This window comes from Schistocerca serialis, chromosome 10 (assembly GCF_023864345.2).
Source record: "Schistocerca serialis cubense isolate TAMUIC-IGC-003099 chromosome 10, iqSchSeri2.2, whole genome shotgun sequence".
Lineage (NCBI taxonomy): Eukaryota > Metazoa > Arthropoda > Insecta > Orthoptera > Acrididae > Schistocerca > Schistocerca serialis.
This window is the reverse complement of record NC_064647.1, coordinates 186,671,656-186,696,078: the sequence shown is the minus strand read 5'-3', so window position 1 is coordinate 186,696,078 and position 24,423 is coordinate 186,671,656. Positions and strand designations below refer to the sequence as shown.

The 24,423-nt window shown below is 45.6% G+C and overlaps 1 protein-coding gene across 1 annotated transcript in view; it reads right to left on the bottom strand.

Annotated features, from left to right (window-relative positions):
* LOC126425151 (kallikrein-13-like) overlaps positions 1–24,423 on the bottom strand; it is a 104,576-nt gene that overhangs the window by 48,137 nt on the left and 32,016 nt on the right. The window contains exon 2 of the mRNA XM_050088102.1: positions 5,385–5,592. Coding sequence (XP_049944059.1) covers positions 5,385–5,592 — 208 coding nt within the window. The remainder of the gene's footprint in view (positions 1–5,384; positions 5,593–24,423) is intronic.

Sequence of the window (24,423 nt, the reverse complement as noted above, 5' to 3'; positions counted from 1 at the left end):
CTTTTGCGTTTTATAACATTCTCCACTTTCTATTCTCTACTTTATTAGGCTTTAATTGACATTGTCATACATGATTCCTCTATTCTCCAGCATCCCCCTCCCCTCCCCCCTTCCCTGTACGTATTGCTAAGATGCCCTTCACCCCCATCACGGATTATTGCTAATCACTGATTCACTAACCCCTTCCTCTCTCTGAGACATACTACTTTTATGAGGAATCACTAACCCTCTTCATACCTCACCCTGAACTTCTATCACTAACCAAAGGACAAACTGAGTAAGTCTTAATAAAACCTTTTATTTTATTAAATTTATGGAATAAATCTTAGTATGACAACTACTTAATACATAAAATACTAGGACATATGAACCCACACAGAGAATGTAGAGATACACATTTATGCCATACCTTCACTTTGGACGCACCATTTCCACACAATGGCCTAACATATGCTATATTTGGTCCTAGCTTTAACATTTAAAAGTGCCTATTTACCTTAGGTGTATCTAAATTTTAAAAAATAATTCACTTCACATTTTTATTCTTATTCCTTTGTTAGTTACTCTTTTGTCCCCCACCACACCCACACCCCACTATAATAGATTCTTCTTCATTTCATTAGTCATTTTATAACCTCCCCCATCCATCCTTCTACACCCCCCTCTGACACTTACATTCTACATGCCTACAGTCTTCAATGCATGATTTATAGTAATCTAGACTTGTATTTCTTCTCAATTGTCTATTACGTCTCTAAGAAGTAATCTAAGATTGGTAATGTTACATTTATCTTTGTTGTTAAGGAATAGGAATTAACCTACTTGGAGCTTTCATATGTGATAGCTGATTAAGTTGTTAACATTACTATGTCATCTTTACATCATATAAATAAGATGTCACTACTATAACATGTAAATAAGATTTATAGAACCAAGATTACAGCCATATGTATCAATACCACGGTGCACTCACGTTTGTAACTGTATCTCATCAACCATTAACAAGTACTAGGATATGCCTACTCTTTATATTATGTTAAATTTAAATTTGCTGTTTAATATGAAATCTTTTGATTCGTTTATTTGCTTAAATGCTTTTATGTACATGACATGTTTCACATACCTGTGTTATTTGCAATTATTCCTAAGTAATGTTCCAACACATATAACAGGATTTACATGCCTGATGAGACATACATCATAAATATCACTTCAAGCCTCACTGGTTAATTAATGAGTGAGTAGAATAAGTAATTGCACTGCATTGTATTAATTCTGAAATGAGGCAAAATTACACAACTTAGAGTTGGTCATGTACGAGGGCCGTTCAGAAAGTAACCTCCGGTTGATTTAAAAAAATACACCAAGTTAAATAAAAATATTTTAATATATACATCTTACAACTACATCTTTGCACTATTTTTCTACATAGTCTGCATAGCGATTGAGGCACTTATTGTATCTCTTCACAAGCTTTGAAATTCCTTCTGCATAAAAATCACCCGCTTGTGCCTGGAGCCAGCCTGTGACCGCATCTTTGAGCTCTTCGTCGTCATCAAACCGCTGTGACCCGAGCCATTTCTTCAAATGCATGAAGAGGTGATAATCACTTGGCGCCAGGTCTGGGCTGTAAGGTGGATGGTTGATAACGTCCCACTTGAAGGACTCAAGAAGGGCCGTTGTTCTGCGAGCAGAGTGAGGACGGGCGTTATCGTGCAAAAAAACGATACCGGAAGTCAGCATACCACGGCGTTTGTTCTGTATAGCCCGTCGTAACTTTTTTATTGTTTCACAGTACACGTCTTGATTAATGGTCGTACCACGTTCCATAAATTCAACCAACAACACCCCTTTGGCATCCCAAAACACCGTTGCCATCAGTTTTCTGGCAGAAAAATCTTGCGAGGCTTTTCTTGGTTTGGTAGGCGAATTTGAATGTGCCCACATCTTTGATTGTTCGTTTGTCTCAGGGTTCACGTACTTAATCCAGGTTTCGTCACCGGTCACGATTCTGTTTAACAATGGTTCTCCTTCGTCCTCATAACGTGACAGAACGTCTAATGCAGAGGCCATTCTTTGAGTTTTGTGGTGGTCGGTAAGAATTTTGGGCACCCATCGTGCACAGAACTTACGGTAACCCAATCTTGCTGTCACTATCTCGTACAAGAGAGTGTTAGAAATCTGTGGAAAACCAGTAGACAACTCCGACATTGAGAAACGTCGATTTTCACGAACTTTTGCATCAACTGTCTGAACGAGTTCGTCAGTCACCAATGATGGTCTACCACTCCTCTCTTCATCATGAACGTTTTCTCGTCCACTTTTAAATAAACGTACCCATTCACGGACAACTCCTTCACTCATAACTCTTGGTCCGTACACGGCACAAAGCTCACGATGAATAGCTGCTGCAGAATATCCTTTGGCTGTAAAAAACCTTATGACAGCACGCACTTCACATTTGGTGGGGTTTTCTATTGCAGCACACATTTCAAACTGCCACAAAAACTAAACTAGCGCAGGTACGACGTTCAATCGACCACGGCTTGATGCCGACTGACCTGTTGAGTGCGTGAACGCACAGATGGTGTCGCTACTCCCCCCACAACCCGCACTGTGACCAATCGGAGGTTACTTTCTGAACCGCCCTCGTATTAATTTCACGTACAAAGTTGTATATGTACCTACTAAAATGTACTTTAAACAGCATAAAATGTTCTTTTTTTTTTTTTTTTTTTACTTTATTGTTATTTTAAAACCTGTAATTCAGGTAGGCTGGCAGCGGCACACTACGCCGCTCTTCAGCCATAGCGTTTTACAAGAGTATAAAACATGGTGAATGACAATGAACAAAGTGATGGGCAAAAGAGAGAGGTCACAGAGACATAAAAAACACGGAGTCGTTCACATGTGACGATAATAACACTGAAAACACGTTGGCACGGCGCACAAAACACTGGTGAGTCCGACGGCACAAGTGAACGTAGGAGTGGGACGGCGGACACCAAAAACACTATATGACGTCACACACACGAAGCACAAGAGGCGACGATCTCCGGCGCGCGAATGTTCACTATACGTGTGCGAGTCCGGGGACCTGCCAAGAGACGAGGAGGAGGAAGGGGAGTGGGAGAGCGAGAGGGGTGAGCAGAGATGCCACGGGCAGGGGAGATAGGGGGGAGGGAGGAAGGGGGAGAGGAAGCCCGGGGGAAGAGGGGGAAGGGAGGGGACAGGGAGATGGAAAAAGAAGGGAAGAGAAGAGAAGGGAGGGAGGGTGCCGAAAGGAAAGGACACGGGAAGTGGGGGGTGGGGCAGGGTCAAATTTGATAGGAGGGGTAGATGGAGGGGACGAGGACATCATCAGGGAGAGGGAGCTGGCGGAAGCCACCTTGGGAGAGGGTATGGAGGGTGGAGAGATGGAGACCGGGTGGGACGTGCGAATACAGGCGCGGCAGCGGGCGGGGGTGGGAGAGGAGCGGGGAAACGAGCGGGTGAGGAGGATCAAGTTTACGTGAGGTGTACAGGATACGTATCCTTTCAAGGAAAAGGAGGAGGTGGGGGAAGGGGATGAGATCATACAGGATCCGCGTGGGGGAGGGGAGACGGATGCGATAGGCAAGGCGGAGAGCATGGCGTTCAAGGATTTGGAGGGATTTATAGAAGGTAGGGGGGGCGGAGATCCAGGCTGGATGGGCGTAACAAAGGATAGGGCGGATGAGGGATTTATAGGTGTGGAGGATTGTGGAGGGGTCCAGACCCCACGAGCGGCCGGAAAGGAGCTTGAGGAGACGGAGTCGGGAACGTGCCTTGGCTTGGATTGTCTGGAGATGGGGAGTCCAGGAGAGGCGACGGTCGAGGGTGACGCCAAGGTACTTAAGGGTGGGAGTGAGGGCGATAGGACGGCCATAGACGGTGAGATAGAAATCAAGGAGGCGGAAGGAAGGGGTGGTTTTGCCTACAATGATCGCCTGGGTTTTGGAGGGATTGACCTTGAGCAACCACTGGTTGCACCAAGCGGTGAACCGGTCAAGATGGGATTGGAGAAGGCGTTGGGAGCGTTGCAGGGTGGGGGCAAGGGCGAGGAAGGCGGTGTCATCGGCAAACTGGAGGAGGTGGATGGGGGGCGACGGCGGCGGCATGTCCGCCGTGTACAAAAGGTACAGAAGGGGGGAGAGGACGGAGCCTTGGGGCACACCGGCGGAGGGGAAAAAAGTGTAGGAATCGGTGTTATGGATGGTGACATAGGAAGGACGGTGGGAGAGAAAGGAACCGATCAGACGGACGTAGTTAATGGGAAGGGCAAAGGTTTGGAGCTTGAAGAGGAGACCGGAATGCCAGACGCGGTCATAAGCGCGTTCGAGGTCAAGTGAGAGGAAGATGGCGGAGCGACGGGAATTAAGCTGTTCGGAAAGGAGATGAGTGAGGTGAAGGAGAAGATCGTCGGAAGAGAAGGATGGCCGAAAGCCACACTGGGTGACGGGAAGGAGGCGGTGCTGGCGGAGATGCTGGTGGATGCGGCGGGTGAGGATAGATTCTAGGACCTTGCTGAAGACCGAGGTAAGGCTGATGGGACGGTAGGAGGAGACGGTGGACGGCGGTTTGCCAGGTTTAAGGAACATGAGGATACGGGAGGCAGCATCAAAGACTAGCTGGACTTTTATATTTATGGATGCAGCGAATATTATCGAGAGTTTTGTTACTGTTTATGTTTATAAGCAGGCAACTTCACTGTATACTAAGATAAACAGATACTGCAAAGATGTAACGTGTAAATGTAACACTGGGGAAATGTGTTTTGTTTGAATGGGTGTGGCCTGGTGTTCCAGAACGTCGCTGTTGGATGTCAGTCAACGCATCATCTTAGTTTGACGTCAGATGGCGCTCGCTCATCAGAAGGCATTTTGTGTGCTGCAGTTTGTAAAAAATGTGTCATTGAATTTGGTCCAGCATGCTTTTCGTCGGATGTAAAAGATGGTGGGCAGGAATTACTCCATTATGTCTGTGAAAAAAACCTTGCAGATCATGAATATGTAGCCATGCCTACATAGGAATCGAGAACATGAATGTGAAATGAGTCATTCTAATTCATTACGAGTAATGTACAAATGATACCTGCAACATGAAACTAAGTAACTAACACCCAGAGTTGAAGTCCTCTGTGTGGCACACGTGCAGGGCTTGAGGAGGGGAGGGGCTCATCTACTGATGGCAGGCAACTCATCCTAAATCCTGCTCATTGCTTATGATATATATGGTAATCAAAAACGTTGTAGGACTTCTCATATTCAACTCCTATGTGTAACAGTTGTGTGTCTACATGAAGACATGCCGCCAGAAACTGCATCTTACCGTGGTGTTCGTGGATTGCTCAAAATGGTACTCACCTTGTGTTTTCCGTCAGGGGAATGGTAGTGACATAACCCGTTTCAATACTAAGTTCCCTCCAAAGTTCGACCACCACGATGTCGTGAACCAGTTGGTCGGGCTTTGGTGGAGTGTAGTCGAACGTTTCTCTGACGATCCGTATCTGGATGTTGTATTTTGTGAAGAGTCTGTCGGTCGTGAAGTCCACATCGCCAGCGAATATTATACCTGCAGAGAGAGAGGGGCGTTGAGTTCTCCACACAACAGTCGACTGGGACACCTGCAGCGCCGCTAGAGTGCCGGCAAAACAATGCTAAATATATGAATGCGTGGTGTCTGTTCTTTCGGACATGTTCGAAACAATGGACACAATGCAGTATCCACATCTGTCATACATATTGTACAGAGTGGTCCTTTGATCGTGACCGGGCCAAATATCTCGCGAAATAAGCATCAAACGAAAAAACTACAAAGACGAAACTTGTGTAGCTTGAAGGGGGAAACCAGATGAGGCTATGGTTGGCCCACTAGATGGCGCTGCCATAGGTAAAACGGATATCAACTGCGTTTTTTAAATACGAACCCCCATTTTTACATTACATACTCATGTAGTGCGTAAAGAAATATGAATGTTTTAGCTGGACCACTTTTTTCGCTTTGTGATAGATGGCGCTGTAATAGTCATACACGTATGAAGTACGTGGTATTACGTAACATTTCGCCAGTGCGGACGGTATTTGCTTCGTGATACATTACCCGTGTTAAAGTAGACCGTTTACCAATTGCGGAAAAGGTCGATATCGTGTTGATGTATGGCTATTGTGATCAAAATGCCCTAACGGGCGTTTGCTATGTATGCTATGTATCCTGGACGACATCATCCAAGTGTCCGGACCGTTCGCCGGATAGTTACGTTATTTAAGGAAACAGGAAGTGTTCAGCCACATGTGAAGCGTCAACCACGACCTGCAACAAATGATGATGCCCAAGTAGGTGTTTTAGATGTTGTCGCGGCTAATCCGCATATCAGTAGCACACAAATTGTACGAGAATCGGGAATCTCAAAAACGTCGATGTTGAGAATGCTACATCAACTGCGATTGCACCCGTACCATATTTCTATGCACCAGGAATTGCATGGCGACGACTTTGAACGTCGTGTACAGTTCTGCCACTGGGCACAAAAGAAATTACTGGACAATGACAGATTTTTTGCACGCATTCTATTTAGCGACGAAGCGTCATTCACCAACAGCGGTAACGCAAACCGGTATAATATGCACTATTGGGCAACGGAAAACCCACGATGGCTGCTACAAGTGGAACATCAGCGAAATTGGCGGGTTAATGTACGGTACGGCATTATGGGAGGAAGGATAATTGGCCCCCATTTCATCGATGGCAATCTCATTGGTGCAATGTATGCTGATTTCCTACCTAATGTTCTACCGATGTTACTACAAGGTGATTCACTGCATGACAGAATGGCGATGTACTTCCAACATGATGGATGTCCGGCACATAGCTCGAGTGCGGTTGAAGCGGTATCGAATAGCATATTTTACGACAGGTGGATTGGTCGTCGAAGCACCGGAACCATAGCCCCCCCGTTCACCGGATCTGAAGTCCCCGGATTTCTTTCTGTGGGGAAAGTTGAAAGATATTTGCCATCGTGATCCACCGACAACGCCTGACAAAATTCGTCAGCGCATTGTCAATGCATGTGCGAACATTACGGAAGGCGAACTACTCGCTGTTGAGAGGAATGTCGTTACACGTGTTGCCAAATGCATTGAGGTAGACGGACATCATTTTGAGCATTTATTGCATTAATGCAGTATTTACAGGTAATGACACTGTAACAGCATGCGTTCTCAGAAATGATAAGTTCACAAAGGTACATGTATCACATTGGAACAACCGAAATAAAATGTTCGAACGTACCTACGTTCTGTATTTTAATTTAAAAAGCCTACCTGTTACCAACTGTTCGTCTAAAATTGTAAGTCATATGTTTGTGACTATTACAGCGGCATTTATCACAAAGCGAAAAAAGTGGTCCAACTAAAACATTCATATTTCTTTACGTACTACACGAATATGTAATAAAAATGGGGTTCCTATTTTAAAAAACGCAGTTGATATCCGTTTGACCTATGACAGCGCCATCTAGCGGGCCAACCATTGCGCCATCTGGTTTCCCCCTTTAAGCTAGACAAGTTACGTTGTTTGTAGTTTTCTCGTTTGACGCTTATTTCGTGAGATATATGGCCGGGTCACGATCAATGGTCCACCCTGTATAAACTGAAGTTGGACGATGGACAAAAGGAAAGGAAAGGGAAGAAACTCTTGATGTCAACTGCACTGGGACTTTTTGCGGAGTCAGGGACCCCGAGTCAAAATGTGTGCCGGACTGGCATTCATACCTGAGATCTCCCACTTTCTATGCAGTTGTGTTAACCACTGCACCACCCGGTCACAGTGTTAATCGCAGTTGTGTGGACAACCTTGGTATGTCCCTCGGCAGATTGACATTCCCCACCTAGAGCTTCCCATCCACAGTCCTCGTCCGTGTCCTCCATGCTCATTACTTTGAGACTGCCAAAGGAGATCGAATGTGACTGTGCATTCGCACTGAACGCGGTGGATTCATAGTGCACTGATGCATCTCAGTTATATGAATGCATGATGTCTGTTCTTTCAAACACATAAAATAAACAGACATCACATGGAATAACAGCTGTGACAAATATTATGTAAACTGAAGGTGGAGGGTGGAGAAAGGGATGAATTCATAATGTTAGCAACATCTGTAATTTATGCGGAGTTATCGGCCCCAAGTGAAAATATGTGCTGGTGCAGGATTCGAACCTGGGATCTCCTACTTACGACACAGTTCCATTAACCACTGTACCCCACACGTACAGCATTTACTGCAATTGTGTAGACTATCTTGACAAGGCCATCGGCTGACTCACATTTCCACATAGCACTACCTATCTGAAGTGTCTGTCCATGTCATCCATGCTTGCTACTCTGAGATTCCCACAGAAAGTCGACCGTGGTTGTGCATTCACACTGAAAGTGGTTCATTCATAGTCCATCGCTGTTACTCAATTATACGAATGCATGGTGGCTGTTCTTTTGGACATGTCTGGAAGAACAGACACCAAGTGGAAATCGCAGCTGTGATACATGTTATGTAAACTCAAGGTGGAAGCTGGAGAAAGAAAAGGAAAGGGAAGGAACTCGTAATGCCACATATTTGTGATTTTTTGTGATTTCCTGTCAGAGAGATCACAGTTCGTAGTAATTGACGGAAAGTCGTCGAGTAAAACAGAATGATTTCTGGCGTTCCCCAAGGTAGTTCTATAGGCCATTTGCTGTTCCTTATCTATATAAACGATATGGGAGACAATCTGAGCAGCAGTCTTCGGTTGTTTGCAGATGACGCAGTCGTTTATCGACTAATAAAGTCATCAGAAGATGAAAACAAAGTTCAAAACGATTTAGAAAAGATATCTGAATGGTGCGAAAAGCGGCAGTTGACTCTAAATCAGGGTGCAATTTGTGCTTTTACCAGTGGGGGGGATGTCTTCGGGGTTATTAGAATTATATATGTTACTAGCTTGGACCGTGGCGCTACGCATGGTTAAACAGCTATTTATAAATAGATGTTAATGCTGAAACTCACTATTCACGCATATGCACTATCAGAAAAGCCATCCCTTGTTATATCTTTAAAAGTACATTATAGGTAAAGCTTATTTACAAAATCCTCTACATACAGGTATACGAGGGGAATTGAAAAAGCAGAGGCACATTTGTGAAAAGCTGTACTTATTCTGATGATAGAAAACTGAAGCATATTAATAGTGTTAATAGTAAGACTTATTAAAAACTTTCTGTGTTCAGCTCCACAAATTTAAATTGTATGTAAAGTTTTACTCCAGTGCTTGGGAAATAAACATCCCAGGTTGGGACGCATAAACTAAAACCAGAGGAGGGGATGGTCTGATGCAGAGGGGGGGGGGGGGGAATCCCCCATCCCCCCCCCCCCCTGCAAATCGCACACTGCTCTAAATAACGAAAAGTGTGAATTCATCCACATGAGTGCTAAAAGAAACTCGTTAAACTTCGGTTACACGATAAATCAGTCTAATCTAAAAGCCATAAATTCAACTAAATACCTAGGTACCACAATTACCAACAACTTAAATTCGAAGGAACACACAGAAAATGTTGTGGGGAAGACTAATCAAAGACTGCGTATTACTGACAGGACACTTAGAAAATGTAACAGATCTACTAAGGAGATTGCCTATACTATGCTTGTCCGTCCTCTTTTAGAATACTGCCGCGCGGTGTGGGATCCTTACCAGATGATAGAAAACTGACGGAGTACATCGAAAAAGTTCAAAGAAAGGCAGCACGTTGTGTATTATCGCGAAATATGGGAGAGAGTGGCAATGAAATGATACAGGATTTGGGCTGGAGATCATTAAAGGAAAGCGGTTTTTCGTTGCGACGAAATCTTCCCACGAAATTCCAATCACCAACTTTCTCCTCCGAATGCGAAAATATGTTGTTGACACCGACCTACATGGGGAGAAACGATCACAACGATAAAATAAGGGAAATTAGAGCTCGTACTGAAAGACATAGGTGTTCATTCTTTCCACGCGCTATACGAGATTGGAATAAGAGAGAATTGTGAGGGTGGTTGGATGAACCCTCTGCCAGGCACTTAAATGTGATTTGCAGAGTATCTATGTAGATGTATATTTTCACTTGGCACCCCTGACTCTGCATGAAGTCCCGATGCAGTTGATGTGACACCAGAGATTCATGTAACTGAGTAGCCTTGATGGCCTATGAATCCACCACATTCAGTGTGAATTCACAATCGCGTTCGACTTTGTGCAGGAATTTCAAAGCACCGTGCATTGAGACACGGATGGGAACTGCAGATAGGTGGCACTAGGTGGAAATGTGCGGAGACATCAACACTGTGTCCGATTACCTCAGCTGTTAACACAACTACCTTAGTAAGCAGGTGATCCTGGGTAAGATCCTGGTCCGGCACACGTTTTCACTCAGAGCGACTGCCTCCAAATAAAGTCCTGATGCAGCTAGCATCATAACTTCCTTCCCTTTCTTTTTCCTTCTCCATCCTCTGCCATTAATTTACGTAATACTAAGTACTTTCTCTCAAAACTAAGTACAAGGGGAAGGCCTCAGGCACAGTCAACCGATTCGGCTCATATCCGGCAGATCGCTTGTGTACAAGGTAAACTGGAAGACTCTTAATTTCGGCTCAAAGAAGTTTTTGAGAAAACAACCGATAAAGTTTATGACGTGCAATCGGCTCAGAATTGACGGGATCGATAGACAATTGAAAACAGAGTACTTTCCTCAACATGTATGGGGTCGGCAAACGCCTGTTTTCATAGAAATTGTGGAAAGAAACTTTCTCGACTGCCTCTTAACAACCAAGAAGTTATGTGCTGTTGTGCCAAGGCACCGCGGGCGTAGCAACCGAAGCATTCGCCTGAAAAGCAGTGAACCTGTTACCGATTCCTAATTGCCTTCCGCAGTTATTTTTATTTGTACCTTTTTCTGCATCGAAAATGGTAGGAATAGGAGGATTAATAAGGCAAGCAAATCAGTAAGGAATAATAACAAAGTGGGCAAACAAATTTCTCATACGACTTGGATCAGCAAAGAATTGAAACTTTAAATCTTGTTGTGTGGACACAATTCTGGGTAAGACAGCTGCGAAGGTGAACATTCGATGCACGTTATAGCATAACGGAGAAAACTAATCCTTGTCGCAGTTGGTAGAGCGCATAAGACCGTCCTGGCAAAGTGTAGCTCGAGAGCCATTCCCTCCAGCGAATTCTTCTCGCTCCAGCTGTGCGATGCAGTGACGTCACGGTCTCGCCACTGGGGAAAATGAGATATACAGGCCCTGCAAAGAACTTGTGACGTCACACTAGTCGGCTTGTCCGTCACACTTGGCGAACGCTCGGTTCTGTGCAAGGCCAATGGGAAATCAATACATAATTGAGAAGGTACCTACTAAAGGTCCTAAATTTCTTGTGTGCTATCAAGAGCTTACACACATTTAAACGAGCAGTCGAGAATTATTAGGCTCATCCGAAACAGTTACTCGCTTGCCGCCGGAGATGGCAGCTGGCACTCATGAGACCTGCAGTGTCGTGTTATGATGTACGCGCTATGGCCTTTCTTTCTCGTGGGCCTCTCTTACCGCAACCTACGATTTGCTCATTAATCAGCAGTCGTGTGCGGCAGCCTCTCTTAAGGGGCCACTGTATGTCCTATGCTGCCATTGTTAAATTATTGAATTTTGTGTTCCATTATCTTGGAAACTTTTTAAGACACCAACTTACAATTTTCTATAATTATTGAATGGACCTTACTAGATACACTGAACTAGAATTATTACTAAATTGTATTTTGGGGAATGTTAGCTTTTTTTTGAAACACTCAATTTTTTGCGAGAATTTTGTATATAAATGAGCATAAAAACAAAACAACACAGGATATTTTAATTATTCTACACTCCTGGAAATTGAAATAAGAACACCGTGAATTCATTGTTCCAGGAAGGGGAGACTTTATTGACACATTCCTGGGGTCAGATACATCACATGATCACACTGACAGAACCACAGGCACATAGACACAGGCAACAGAGCATGCACAATGTCGGCACTAGTACAGTGTATATCCACCTTTCGCAGCAATGCAAGCTGCTATTCTCCCATGGAGACGATCGTAGAGATGCTGGATGTAGTCCTGTGGAACGGCTTGCCATGCCATTTCCACCTGGCGCCTCAGTTGGACCAGCGTTCGTGCTGGACGTGCAGACCGCGTGAGACGATGCTTCATCCAGTCCCAAACATGCTCAATGGGGGACAGATCCGGAGATCTTGCTGTCCAGGGTAGTTGACTTACACCTTCTAGAGCACCTTGGGTGGCACGGGATACATGCGGCCGTGCATTGTCCTGTTGGAACAGCAAGTTCCCTTGCCGGTCTAGGAATGGTAGAACGATGGGTTCGATGACGGTTTGGATGTACCGTGCACTATTCAGTGTCCCCTCGACGATCACCAGTGGTGTACGGCCAGTGTAGGAGATCGCTCCCCACACCATGATGCCGGGTGTTGGCCCTGTGTGCCTCGGTCGTATGCAGTCCTGATTGTGGCGCTCACCTGCACGGCGCCAAACACGCATACGACCATCATTGGCACCAAGGTAGAAGCGACTCTCATCGCTGAAGACGACACGTCTCCATTCGTCCCTCCATTCACGCCTGTCGCGACACCACTGGAGGCGGGCTGCACGATGTTGGGGCGTGAGCGGAAGATGGCCTAACGGTGTGCGGGACCGTAGCCCAGCTTCATGGAGACGGTTGCGAATGGTCCTCGCCGATACCCCAGGAGCAACAGTGTCCCTAATTTGCTGGGAAGTGGCGGTGCGGTCCCCTACGGCACTGTGTAGGATCCTACGGTCTTGGCGTGCATCCGTGAGTCGCTGCGGTCCGGTCCCAGGTCGACGGGCATGTGCACCTTCCGCCGACCACTGGCGACAACATCGATGTACTGTGGAGACCTCACGCCCCACGTGTTGAGCAATTCGGCGGTACGTCCACCCGGCCTCCCGCATGCCTACTATACGCCCTCGCTCAAAGTCCGTCAACTGCACATACGGTTCACGTCCACGCTGTCGCGGCATGCTACCAGTGTTAAAGACTGCGATGGAGCTCCGTATGCCACGGCAAACTGGCTGACACTGACGGCGGCGGTGCACAAATGCTGCGCAGCTAGCGCCATTCGACGGCCAACACCGCGGTTCCTGGTGTGTCCGCTGTGCCGTGCGTGTGATCATTGCTTGTACAGCCCTCTCGCAGTGTCTGGAGCAAGTATGGTGGGTCTGACACACCGGTGTCAATGTGTTCTTTTTTCCATTTCCAGGAGTGTAGTTCCATATGTGTTGAATCTCACACTTGGCATGCTGTGAAAATTTGATGTCTCTACCATCATTAGTTTTTTAGAAGACAGCTCATTATTTGCAAAAAATGTAGTTCAGAGATATTGAGGTTCAAAATTTTTTTATCACAAATTCTTATACTGACTTACATTTCTGCGTCTCTTTATGCACTAGAACTGCCCTGGCCCATAGTCTGTGTCTTCTTCAGTGTCACAACAGCCCAGTGCTTGCTTCCTCCTTTTCCTTCTAGCTTCTTTTGTCATTTGCTGAGCAGCTAACTCTGCTTCATGTGCACGGAGCTCATCCAATTCCCACAGCCCTTTAGCTGTGTTCTGTCCAAATCTTACCCCAAACTTCTCCTGAACCGTAAGTCTTTCATAGTTCCCACCATTAAAAGTTATCACAGCATCAAACACTGCTAACTTTAGAGTCATAAGGCCAAGAAATACATTTTTAGGCACACGGCAGCACACAATGTTAATGAATGACTGATTCACGTTCTGGGTCTTCCCATGTAAACACTTCTTTAGTAGTCCAGGATTTGCCAAATCTCTGTAAAAACGTTTGATTGTCTCCATTACTGCCAAAGGAAGGGAATGTTTATGTGTAAATTCATGCAGGGTGCCAGAAAATTCAGCTTGCCTATATTTAAACCAAGCATTTGGTGGAAGTGGACACAAAGCGTGACATGGCTTTTCATTGGTTGAGATTCGATGAAAGAAAGTGCTCCACACAGCTCTTTTCATCTTCTCTAAATGGTCACAGTTATCTCTATGGCCTTCCCATAATTTTATTTACGTATAAAAAGCAATAGAAGTTTGATTACTACAAAAATAGTCGATAATCACACTACTTTCAACGAAAACCAGCATCAGAAACGAAGGACTGATGTGTTCATTCGTAATGCCAACTTCTGAGACGTAGCAGTAGGCACAAAACAACGCAATTCACAGCCTTGTAGACTGTGTAGTTCCTAAGATATGACTGTTCAACTGCGCAGTATATGTGTAGCTGCGAACTTTGACAGTCACACTTCAACGGTCAAAATATTATTTGAAGGTCTCACAATTGTCTGATTTTAATGCATTATACACCAAAATGTTCAGGAAAGTCCAAAGTACATTATGGAGTAGAAAACAGAAAATATAAAATTTCAACGAATTTCATGTACAAAGTCCCCATTTTAGACGATGAACGAAACTGTTCCAGAAAGATTATAGTCTACTGCAGCGCTCCAAGCGTACTAGGCTTGAACTACAAACTCGTACAAGATCTTGCCACAGCATATTTAAATGACAAACGTAAACACAGCTAACTGCTACTAGGATAGAAGTGCCAAAGTCGTGATTTCACATTAGCGTATTGTTAATTATTTTTGAAATTTCCAAAGATTTAAAAACGTCTGTGAACATATTTACAGAAAGCACACTATACTCACTTGCTCAGAAAGTTCCTTGTGATAACGAAACGACCACAAACAGAAACAAAACTCAACATAGCCGCGCGGGGTAGCCGTGTGGTCTAGGGTGTCTTACCACGGTTCGTGCGGCTCCCCCCATCGGAACTTGGAGTCCTCCCTCGGGCGTGTGTGTCTGTGTTGTCTGTAGCATAAGTTAGTTTAAGTTAGTTTACTTAGTGTGTAAGCCTAGGGACCGATGACCTTAGCAGTTTGGTCCCATAGTCCTCACCACAAATTTCCATTTTCCAAACTCTACATTCGGTAAGTGCAGCAGAAAGCAATATGGCAGACTCGGCGCTCAGCTGAGACGTGATCACACCAAACAGCTGCTAGTTCGCGCATGCATAGTGCGGCCACTACTAACAAATTTAGAAGTAGCCCTATTCCTTTATCCCTAAAATTACCGCACGTTGCTACTAACGTGATCATAATAGTGAGCCCGTTCACACACTACACGGCCGCCATTCACGCAACTAGTTGTCAATAGATTACCAAGTTCGTTCATCGTGTAAAACGGGCATTACCCTGGGGTTGTTTGTGGTTATTACTGTGGCTATTCTTCCATTTGAGTTCTCAGGAATGTCGAACCCTAGCAGTACTCAGAACCATGCTTTTGATGTGTAGTGGGAGATTAAGTACTTCTTTGCACGCAATTCCGACGAAAAACCCCAGAGTTTAATATGTGGAAAATTTTAAAGTCAAAACAAAGGTTGTAATCTTACTTGACAATTTTTTTCGCTCCATGACAACATACAGATGTTATTATCATGACGAATGATGAAGTTAAAGAAAGATACCAACCCTACAAGAGTTGCCTGAATGATCATGTCTTAAAGAAAAGAGTTCAAGTGCATCGTATGTGGGACGTTTAATGATGTAGCTCAAAAATGCTTTACCGATGGCGTAGTCGTGAAAGTATGTGGAGAAGAAATGGCAAAACCATTTTGTAAGGTGACAGAATAAATGGTCAGATTCGCACCTTACATGAGAGCTTTACAAATCGCAATGAGAAGGTGAAGATGACACCTAACGTAAATCGACAGTTATGAGAACATTTGCCTCTCAATATGTAATGCAAAAAGGGATGACAGTCAATCGATGGTAATTAACACACCATTCCTATACAATGCTTGTCTTTGAGCGGAAGGTAGAACAGGGAACGCGAGTCAAGTCGTTTTTAGTTTTGAAAAGCCTGCTCCACAATGGCATAGCGAAGCCTCACTGCATGAGTTACGCTGGAAACCACTTAAAGTGATGGCAGGAAGGAGGACAGCGACCCTGGACCAGGTGATTCAAGCTGGAGGACCGCCTGCAGCAGGGGAATCTGCTCAAGGGCAGAGAAGCAGCTTTCGAAAAGTGCGTTTCGGAATTCTAACATGAAATGAACAAAAGAGTGACGCATTTTCGTCCAACGAGTGCTAACAGTTGTTCTCAATTCAAGAATAAAAAGCAAAAACAAACCCCCGCACCCTTACAATTTGATTACCATGATGCTGCTGAGCGCTTTAAAACAGTTGCTTTGTCATGCAATGCAGCAAAAAAATCGAGTTCTTGATGTGGAACATAGCATAACAAGGAACTAAACAATTTAGTGGCAAACTGTCTGTAATATTCCTTGTGTGTGGGCGAGGCTGCTGATGGAACAGATATTAGTCAACTACTGTTTTCTGTTCGTCCAATCATGGCCAACTTTTGCCGCACCAGTATATGAAGAGTTATTCAATTTAATTCCTTTACTCACAAGGGAAACTTCCCATCCCACTCCCCTCAGATTTTTTGGTAAGACGGTCCAATGGACAGCCCGTTAAAAGCTGGACGTGGATCAAGTGTGAAAACAGGAAGGTGTACTGCACTGTGAAAAACAAAATAGAACCCGTGGACGGTCTAACCGCAACAAGTGGAAATCAAGCGAACTGGAAGAGACACCGCAAGGTGAGTAAGTGGTCATGGTGTTGGATTGCACAGCAGGTGGACGAGTCGTGTTCTAAACTCCCTTCTGCCATTTAATTTTTTTTCACAACATTATCAACTATCTGTTCGGTAATTGAAATGTTTGTTCTCTTTCTGTAGTCTTGGCAGTTGTCATACTATAACTGATTACACAAAACGAGTCATGCTGTAAGAATACGTTACCATTGCAGGTAAATGTGATGAATGGTAAGAGCAGGCGAGACACTACATCAGTGATCGTCAAAGCTTTTTGCTCAAGAGCCAGTATTAACATTCAGGGACGACACCTGGGGCCGCATCTTATTATTACGAGGGTCACTCCAAAATAAATGCACACTATTTTTTTTTACATCCATCTTTTATTCTATATGTTTTAAAGTTTTACAGTGTGTAGATACATCCTTTAGGAACAATATTTTCATTTCTTCACATAATTTCCATCCCTCTCAACTGCCTTACACCATCTTGGAACCAGCGTCTGTATACCCACACAGTAAAATTCTGGACCAACCTGTTGGAACCACTGTTTGGCAGCGTGCACAAGGGAGTCATCATCTTCAAATCTTGTTCCACTAAGAGAGTCTTTCAGTTTCCCAAGGAGATGGTAGTCACATGGAGCAAGGTCAAGACTGTAAGGTGGGTGTTTCAGTGTTGTCCATCCGAGTTTTGTGATCGCTTCCATGGTTTTTTGACTGACATGTGGCCGTGCATTGTCGTGCAACAGCAAAACATCCTGCTTTTGCCGATGTGGTCAAACACGACTCAGTCGAGCTTGAAGTTTCTTCAGTGTTGTCGCATATGCATAAGAATTTATGGTGGTTCCACTTGGCATGATGCAAGAGTCCTTCAGAATCGAAAAACACCGTAGCCATAACTTTTCCAGCAGAAGGTGGGGTTTTGAATTTTTTTTTCCTTGGGTGAATTTGCGTGATGTCACTCCATTGATTACTTCTTCGTCTCTGGTGAAAAATGATGGGGTCATTTTTCATCACCTGTCACGATTCTTCCAAGAAATTCATCTCCACCATTCTCCTACTGTTCCAAAAGTTCGCTGCATACCGTTTTTCTTGTTTCTTTGTGAGCCACTGTCAACATCGGGGGAACCCACCTGGCACGAACCTTTTTTAACGCCAGCACTTTCAGTATTCTGCAAACACTTCCTTCCCCTATCCCAACGTAGTGTGACAATTCGTTCACTGTGATGCTTCTGTCAGCAGTCACCAATTCGTTAACTCTCTGCACTTTGTCCGGAGAGTGTGCAGTACGAGGCCTGCCAATGCGAGGACAATCCTCAATATTGCCGTGCCCACTTTCATCATGTAACCTGCTTGCCCACTGACTAACTGTACTGCGATCGACAGCAGCATCTCCATACACCTTTTTCAACCTCTTGTGGATGTTTCCCACTGTCTCGTTTTCACAGGACAGGAATTCTATGACAGCACGTTGCTTCTGACGAACGTCAAGTGTAGCAGCAACCTTGAAGACATGCTGTGACGACGCCACTCACGGGAAGAGGTTGAACTAAGTTTGAAAACAAGCGGGAAGGATGTATCTTCACACTGTAAAACTTTCACTCATGCAGAATGAAAACAGTATTTTTACAAAAATAGTGTTTATTTCTTTTGGATTGACCCTCCTAACTGGTAAGATATATAAATTGGTATGTTGCAAGCGTCGAGTAGACTAGTTGTGGTGAGGGCGCGATAAGTTGGCAGCTGGCCCCCGTATAGCGATCGTTAAAAATCGGCACCATTCAGACCACTTCCTGTCAGCTGTTCTCTATTTCAGATTGTTGCACCCTCAGCGACCCCAAAGTCGTAGCGCAGCTTTGCCTACCTAAGTCTTGTGTTGTCTGTATGAACGGATGGTTTATTTATTAATAAAAGTAACTGTAGTTATGTTTCAAAGCATTATTCATTATGAGGAACTATGGCATATGATTTGAATGTCAGTTTTCTTCTACTCATTGCACTGTATTATAAGATCTTCGATGTAACGTTCCTCGCTGCAAGTAAGTATCACATTTGAAGATGACTGTCTCTGTAACACGCATTCACAAATCCATGTTACTTCCGTCTCAAAATTCATACCGTAGCGGCTGATCGCTAAGAGACGCTCGCACACGTGAGTTATCGGTACTGGAAGACAAAACAATAAACGTTTCCCGCTGTAACTCAACAGTGGCCGCGCTACTTGATCCCTGTACCTCTGAGGTAAGCGGCCAACTTTACATAGTTCATGGACGAATATCGATTAAAATTAGGCATATCTTAAAATCGTAACTCGCTGTGTAAGTATTTTTATGTTACTAAGCAGGAAAACTAAAGCTCTTCACGTTAGTTGACGTTTTGTATTCGGCTGTTAGTTGTCAGAGGCATATTGTTATAAAATACGGCTGAGAATCTTGATTTGGGTCGCAGTTTGACGACCACTGCACTACAAAGACGCCTCACAGAAACGAAAGCAACAAATAAACGGGCGTGAACTACGTTACAACATAGGAATTAAAGAGTCGAAACTTCCAAAACCGAACTCTGCTTCCAGTCATGGATAGTGCGGCAAGTCCCGGCGGAGGTTCGAGTTCTCCCTCGGGCATTGGTGTGTGTGTTTGTCCTTAGGATAGTTTAGGTTAAGTAGTGTGTAAGCTTAGGGACTGATGACCTTAGCAGTTTAGTCCCATAAGATTTCACAAACATTTGAACATTTGAACTCTGCTTCAAAAACGTTGAAAATATGTTTAGACAGAGTACAGAGAAACCGTGTGATTATGACTGTTGCGTTCATTTGTTGCAGCTTATGTGACAAACTATTATGTTTTCTCTAGTACCTCCCGCCACGGAAGTCGAACACGCGGCAGAACAAATGGACGTGGTCAGCCCATAGAGGGCTCCGCCTCCGCGGCGGCTATTCCAGGCAGCGGCTCTCGCGCAGCGAGGGCGCCACCGCCAAGCCACGTGCAGACAACGGCCAATAGCGTCTTCAGCAAGGTCCTGGAATGTATCCTCACCCGACGCATCCACCAGCATCTCCGCCAGCACTGCCTCCTTCCCGTTACCCAGTGTGGCTTTCGGCCGTCCTTCTCTTCCGACGACCTTCTCCTTCACCTCACTCATCTCCTTTCCGACCAGTTCAATTCCCGTCGCTCCGCAATCTTCCTCTCCCTGGACCTCGAACGTGCTTATGACCGCGTATGGCTTTCCAGTCTCCTCTTCAAGCTCGAAACCTTCGCCCTTCCCATTAACTACGTCCGTCTGATCGGCTCCTTTCTCTCCCGCCGTCCTTCCTGTGTCACCGTCCATAACACAGATTCCTACACCTTTTTCCCCTCCGCCGCTGTGCCCCAAGGCTCCGTCCTCTCCCCCCTTCTGTACCTTTTGTATACGGCGGACATGCCGCCGCCGTCACCCCCCGACAACCTCCAGTTTGCCGATGACACCGCCTTCCTTGCCCTTTCTCCCACCCTGCAGCGCTCCCAACACCTTCTCCAATCCCATCTTGACCGGTTCACCACTTGGTGCAATCAGTGGTTGCTCAAGGTCAATCCCTCCAAAACCCAGGCGATCACTGTAGGCAAAACCACCCCTTCCTTCCGTCTCCTTGATTTCTATCTCACCATCTATGGCCGTCCTATCGCCCTCACTCCCACCCTTAAGTACCTTGGCGTCACCCTCGACCGTCGCCTCTCCTGGACTCCCCATCTCCAGACAATCCAAGCCAAGGCACGCTCCCGACTCAGTCTCCTCAAGCTCCTTTCCGGCCGTACGTGGGGTCTGGACCCCAACACCATCCTCCACACCTATAAATCCCTTATCCGCCCTATCCTTTGTTATGCCCATCCGGCTTGGATCTCCGCCCCCCCCCCCCCCCAACCTTTTATAAAGCCCTCCAAATCCTTGAACACCATGCTCTCCGCCTCGCCTATCGCATCCGTCTCCCCTCCCCCACGCGGATCCTGTACGATCTCATCCCCTTCCCCCACCTCCTCCTTTTCCTTGAAAGGATACAGATCCTGTACACCTCCCGCAAACTTGATCCTCCTCACCCGCTAGTCTCCCCCATCCTCTCCCACCCCCGCCCGCTGCCCCGCCTGTATTCTCACGTCCCACCCGGTCCCCATCTCTCCACCCTCCTTACCCTCTCCCAAGGTGGCTTCCGCCAGCCCCCTCTCCCTGATGATGCCCTCCTCCCCTCCATCTACCCCTCCTACCAACTTTGATCCTCCCTGTGTTTGCTCCTCTGGGCACCCTCCCACCCTTCTCTCCCTCTTCCCTCCCTCCTCCATTTCTCCCCACTCGTCCCCCGGGCTTCCCCTCCCCTGTCCCTCTCCTCCTCCCCCCATCTCCTCAGCCATTGGCACCCTAGTCCTACCCTCTCCCCCACCTCACCCTGATTCCCCTCTTGGCATGTCCCCGGACTCGCACACACTAAGTGGACATTCGCGCGCAGGAGATCATCGCCGTCAGTGTCTCGTGTGTGCCGTCGTGTTTAGTGTTCAGTGTTCACCGTCACGCTCCCCCGTTCACCAGTGCCATCGTCATCTTCAGTGTCTGTGCTTCGTGTCAACAGTTTGTAGTGTGGATTGTCATCGAGTGTGAATGGCTTCATGTTTTTTTTTATGTTCATGTGTCTACTGTTTTTTCCCGCCGTTTTTCCAAGTCATGTATCTTCTCTATTTATATCATTGTCCTATCTTTGGCTGAAGAGCGGCGTATTGTGCTGGTGCCAGCCTACCTGTTCCACAGGTTTTAAAATCACAATAAAGAAAAAAAAAACGGCCAATAGCCTCTCCCTCCGGTTTCGTATATAGGGACCCGCTCTGCCCTAGTCCAGTGAGTCTGGTACTCGCTCTGGATTTCGTTTCTATCTCGGCGGTACTGCGTTCTGGTCGTTGCTCATTGTTGACATTTGCCTGGCTCTGGTTCCGAGTGGATTTACTGTTGGTGTTTGGTGTTGTGGTTTCCACAAGCCTCCGTTGTTTATGTCTTCCTTGTTGTGTCGGTCATGGTCGGTCGTGGTCGGTTGTTGTCAGTTGTCGTTGGTCTGTTGTCCGACTCGTCCTTGTGTTTACCCGGTGGTGCGTGCTCCGCCGCCGGCGGCTTCCCCACCTGGCGGCTCCGATCCGCCGCCCAAGGCGTTCCCGCAGTTGGTTTTGGTTACTACATTTTCATCATTTGCTTGGGAGTGATCACATTCACATTCATACGAACTCCTAAATCAAGCAAAGAGGCGTATCTCACTCAGTTACTAGGCACACGAATTAGGTGCGTCAATAAGAAATTCGCATCATATGACACACGTACTGTCACTAATGCCGTGTATGACACAGCCGACGTGTTTTCCGGTGAAGGATTCGGTTGACTTGTCGCCTTGCCATCAAACGTTTGCGGTTCCGATTCGAAAGCCACTTCCTTTCGGCTGTCAATACAGTAGTTGTGCAAAATCACCTTTCATTATAGGTCACTTCGTTACACCTCGCTGTTGCAAACAGCACTCCAGACACAAATCTGAATACAGCGAAAAGCGCGAAAAAAAAGTACAAATTTGGCACGAGGGAGCTTTGCACACGGCTCACCCACTTCGAATCCAATGTTCCACACTGCTCTACGTTGCATTTCCTGTGGTTGGATCGTTCACTGTTTCTATTTTGCTTTTCTTTCACAGTTCAGTAAACCTTCTTCCTGTTTTCATGCTTGATCTGTGTTCAGTTTTTGACGGGCTGTCCACTACTCTTATCACTAAATCTGAGGGGATGCCATGGGCAGTCCCCTTGTCAGAAAAAGATGTTTGGATATTTTTAAAACAGTGTTGCCAAAATTGGTGCATTTAAAAAATGCTCTCCAATTTGCCCCGATGGTGCGACTATGGTCGGAAGAAAAAATGTCTCTGTTGTTTAGTAAAGAAAAAACTGAATTAGTAGTTTAACTATGTATGAAAACTGACAGAACGGTGTCCGTAATGTGACGAAACTTACGAATATAATAAATCTTTTAATATCCCATTAATGAAACTACAAGAATATGAGAGAAATCAAAATCGAAGTTTTGCTACGAGTCAAGTTGAAGGGGAAACATTCGTTGGAGGCGAATGTGTCGCGAGTCGTGATTTACAAGCCTGACAAAATAACGTATTCGTACAGGGCGCAATACGCCATCACAGTGTCTGTAAATTGTTCCCTAAATTGTACACATGCTTCTAAGAAACTACTGATTAACTTGATGCTTGGGGTACGGAAGAGCTCAATGGCTTAACCAGCTCGTTAAAAATATTTACTTCACTTGCTCCCAATCCGAGAAATAGAAGAATTCACCTTACAAAACATATCTTGAGAGTATTTTAATACCACATGTTGCTAATAACAGGTTTTAACTGATATTGCATTCCTGGGCGGACAAACACCGTCATGCGCCGTAGCATGTTTTTAGATGACGAGGGACAGTTGACTTGCACTTCAAAAGTAATACCACCGAAATTTCCACCTCTGGTACCTGAGCAGTCAGCGCAACGGAATGTCATACCTAACGGCCCGGGTTCGATTTCCAGTTGGGTCGGAGATTTTCTCCGCTCAGGGACTGGGTATTGTGTTGTTTTTATCATCATCATTTCATCTCCATCGATACGCAAATCGCCGAAATGGCGTCAACTCGAAAGACTTGCAGCAGACGAACGGTCTACCCCACGGGCGGCCCTAGCCACACAGCATATCCATTTTTACCGCCAAAATTCACTCCTGTGTGCCAGCCACTTGAGGTTTAATCTTATCACCAAGCTAAAAACTTTATTTCATGGCTTTAAAATTACAGTCTGCTTCTGGAAACCCAGATGCAATTGTACAACCGATCGAACCCAACAACGATTCGCAGTATCACTTTCAGCACACACTTTTCAGACAATTTTGTCGTATGTGTGGTATGCATCAGAATTAATTCTCCAAAAAGAAATATTTTTACTAGGTTAAAGGTGCTTCTGCCGCCACAGCACTACTTTCGTAAAATAAACAACCGCCCTGAGTCTCTAAAGTGAATTGAGTGAATGAAGGCAGATATTCTTTATTTCACGGAAATTTTGTTAAGTGTAAACCGTGTCTGTTTTATCCGAATCTTGGGGAGGAATGATGTACTGCGTAGGTGAGTAAGTTCTTAGTGGTTTTCCATAAGTCTTACATACGCAAGTTAAGCGCTGTCGGGCGTGGCGGGCACTTGGATGGGTGACCATCCAGGCCGCAATGCGGTGTTGCCATTTTTCGGGGTGCACTCAGCCTCTTGATGCCAATTGAGGAGCTACTCGACCGAATAGTAGCGGCTTCGGTCACAGAAATCCATCATAACGACCAGGAGAGCGGTGTGCTGACCACACGCCCCTCCTATCTGCATCCTCATCTGCGGTTGACGCGGCGGGCTGATGGTCCCGATGGGGCACTTGTGGCTTGAAGACGGAGTGCTGCTGCTGCTGCTGCTGCTAATATACGCAAGAGATACACGTATCAGACTCTCTAGTCATCGTCAATAATATATTCTCCTTCTCTGTTTTCAACAATTTGCCAATGCTGGGGTAACCCTTCCATTTCACGTTGTAGAAACCATGTGGTTTTGAGACGAAGAACCCATCGAGCTACGTTTGGAGCGCATTTTCAT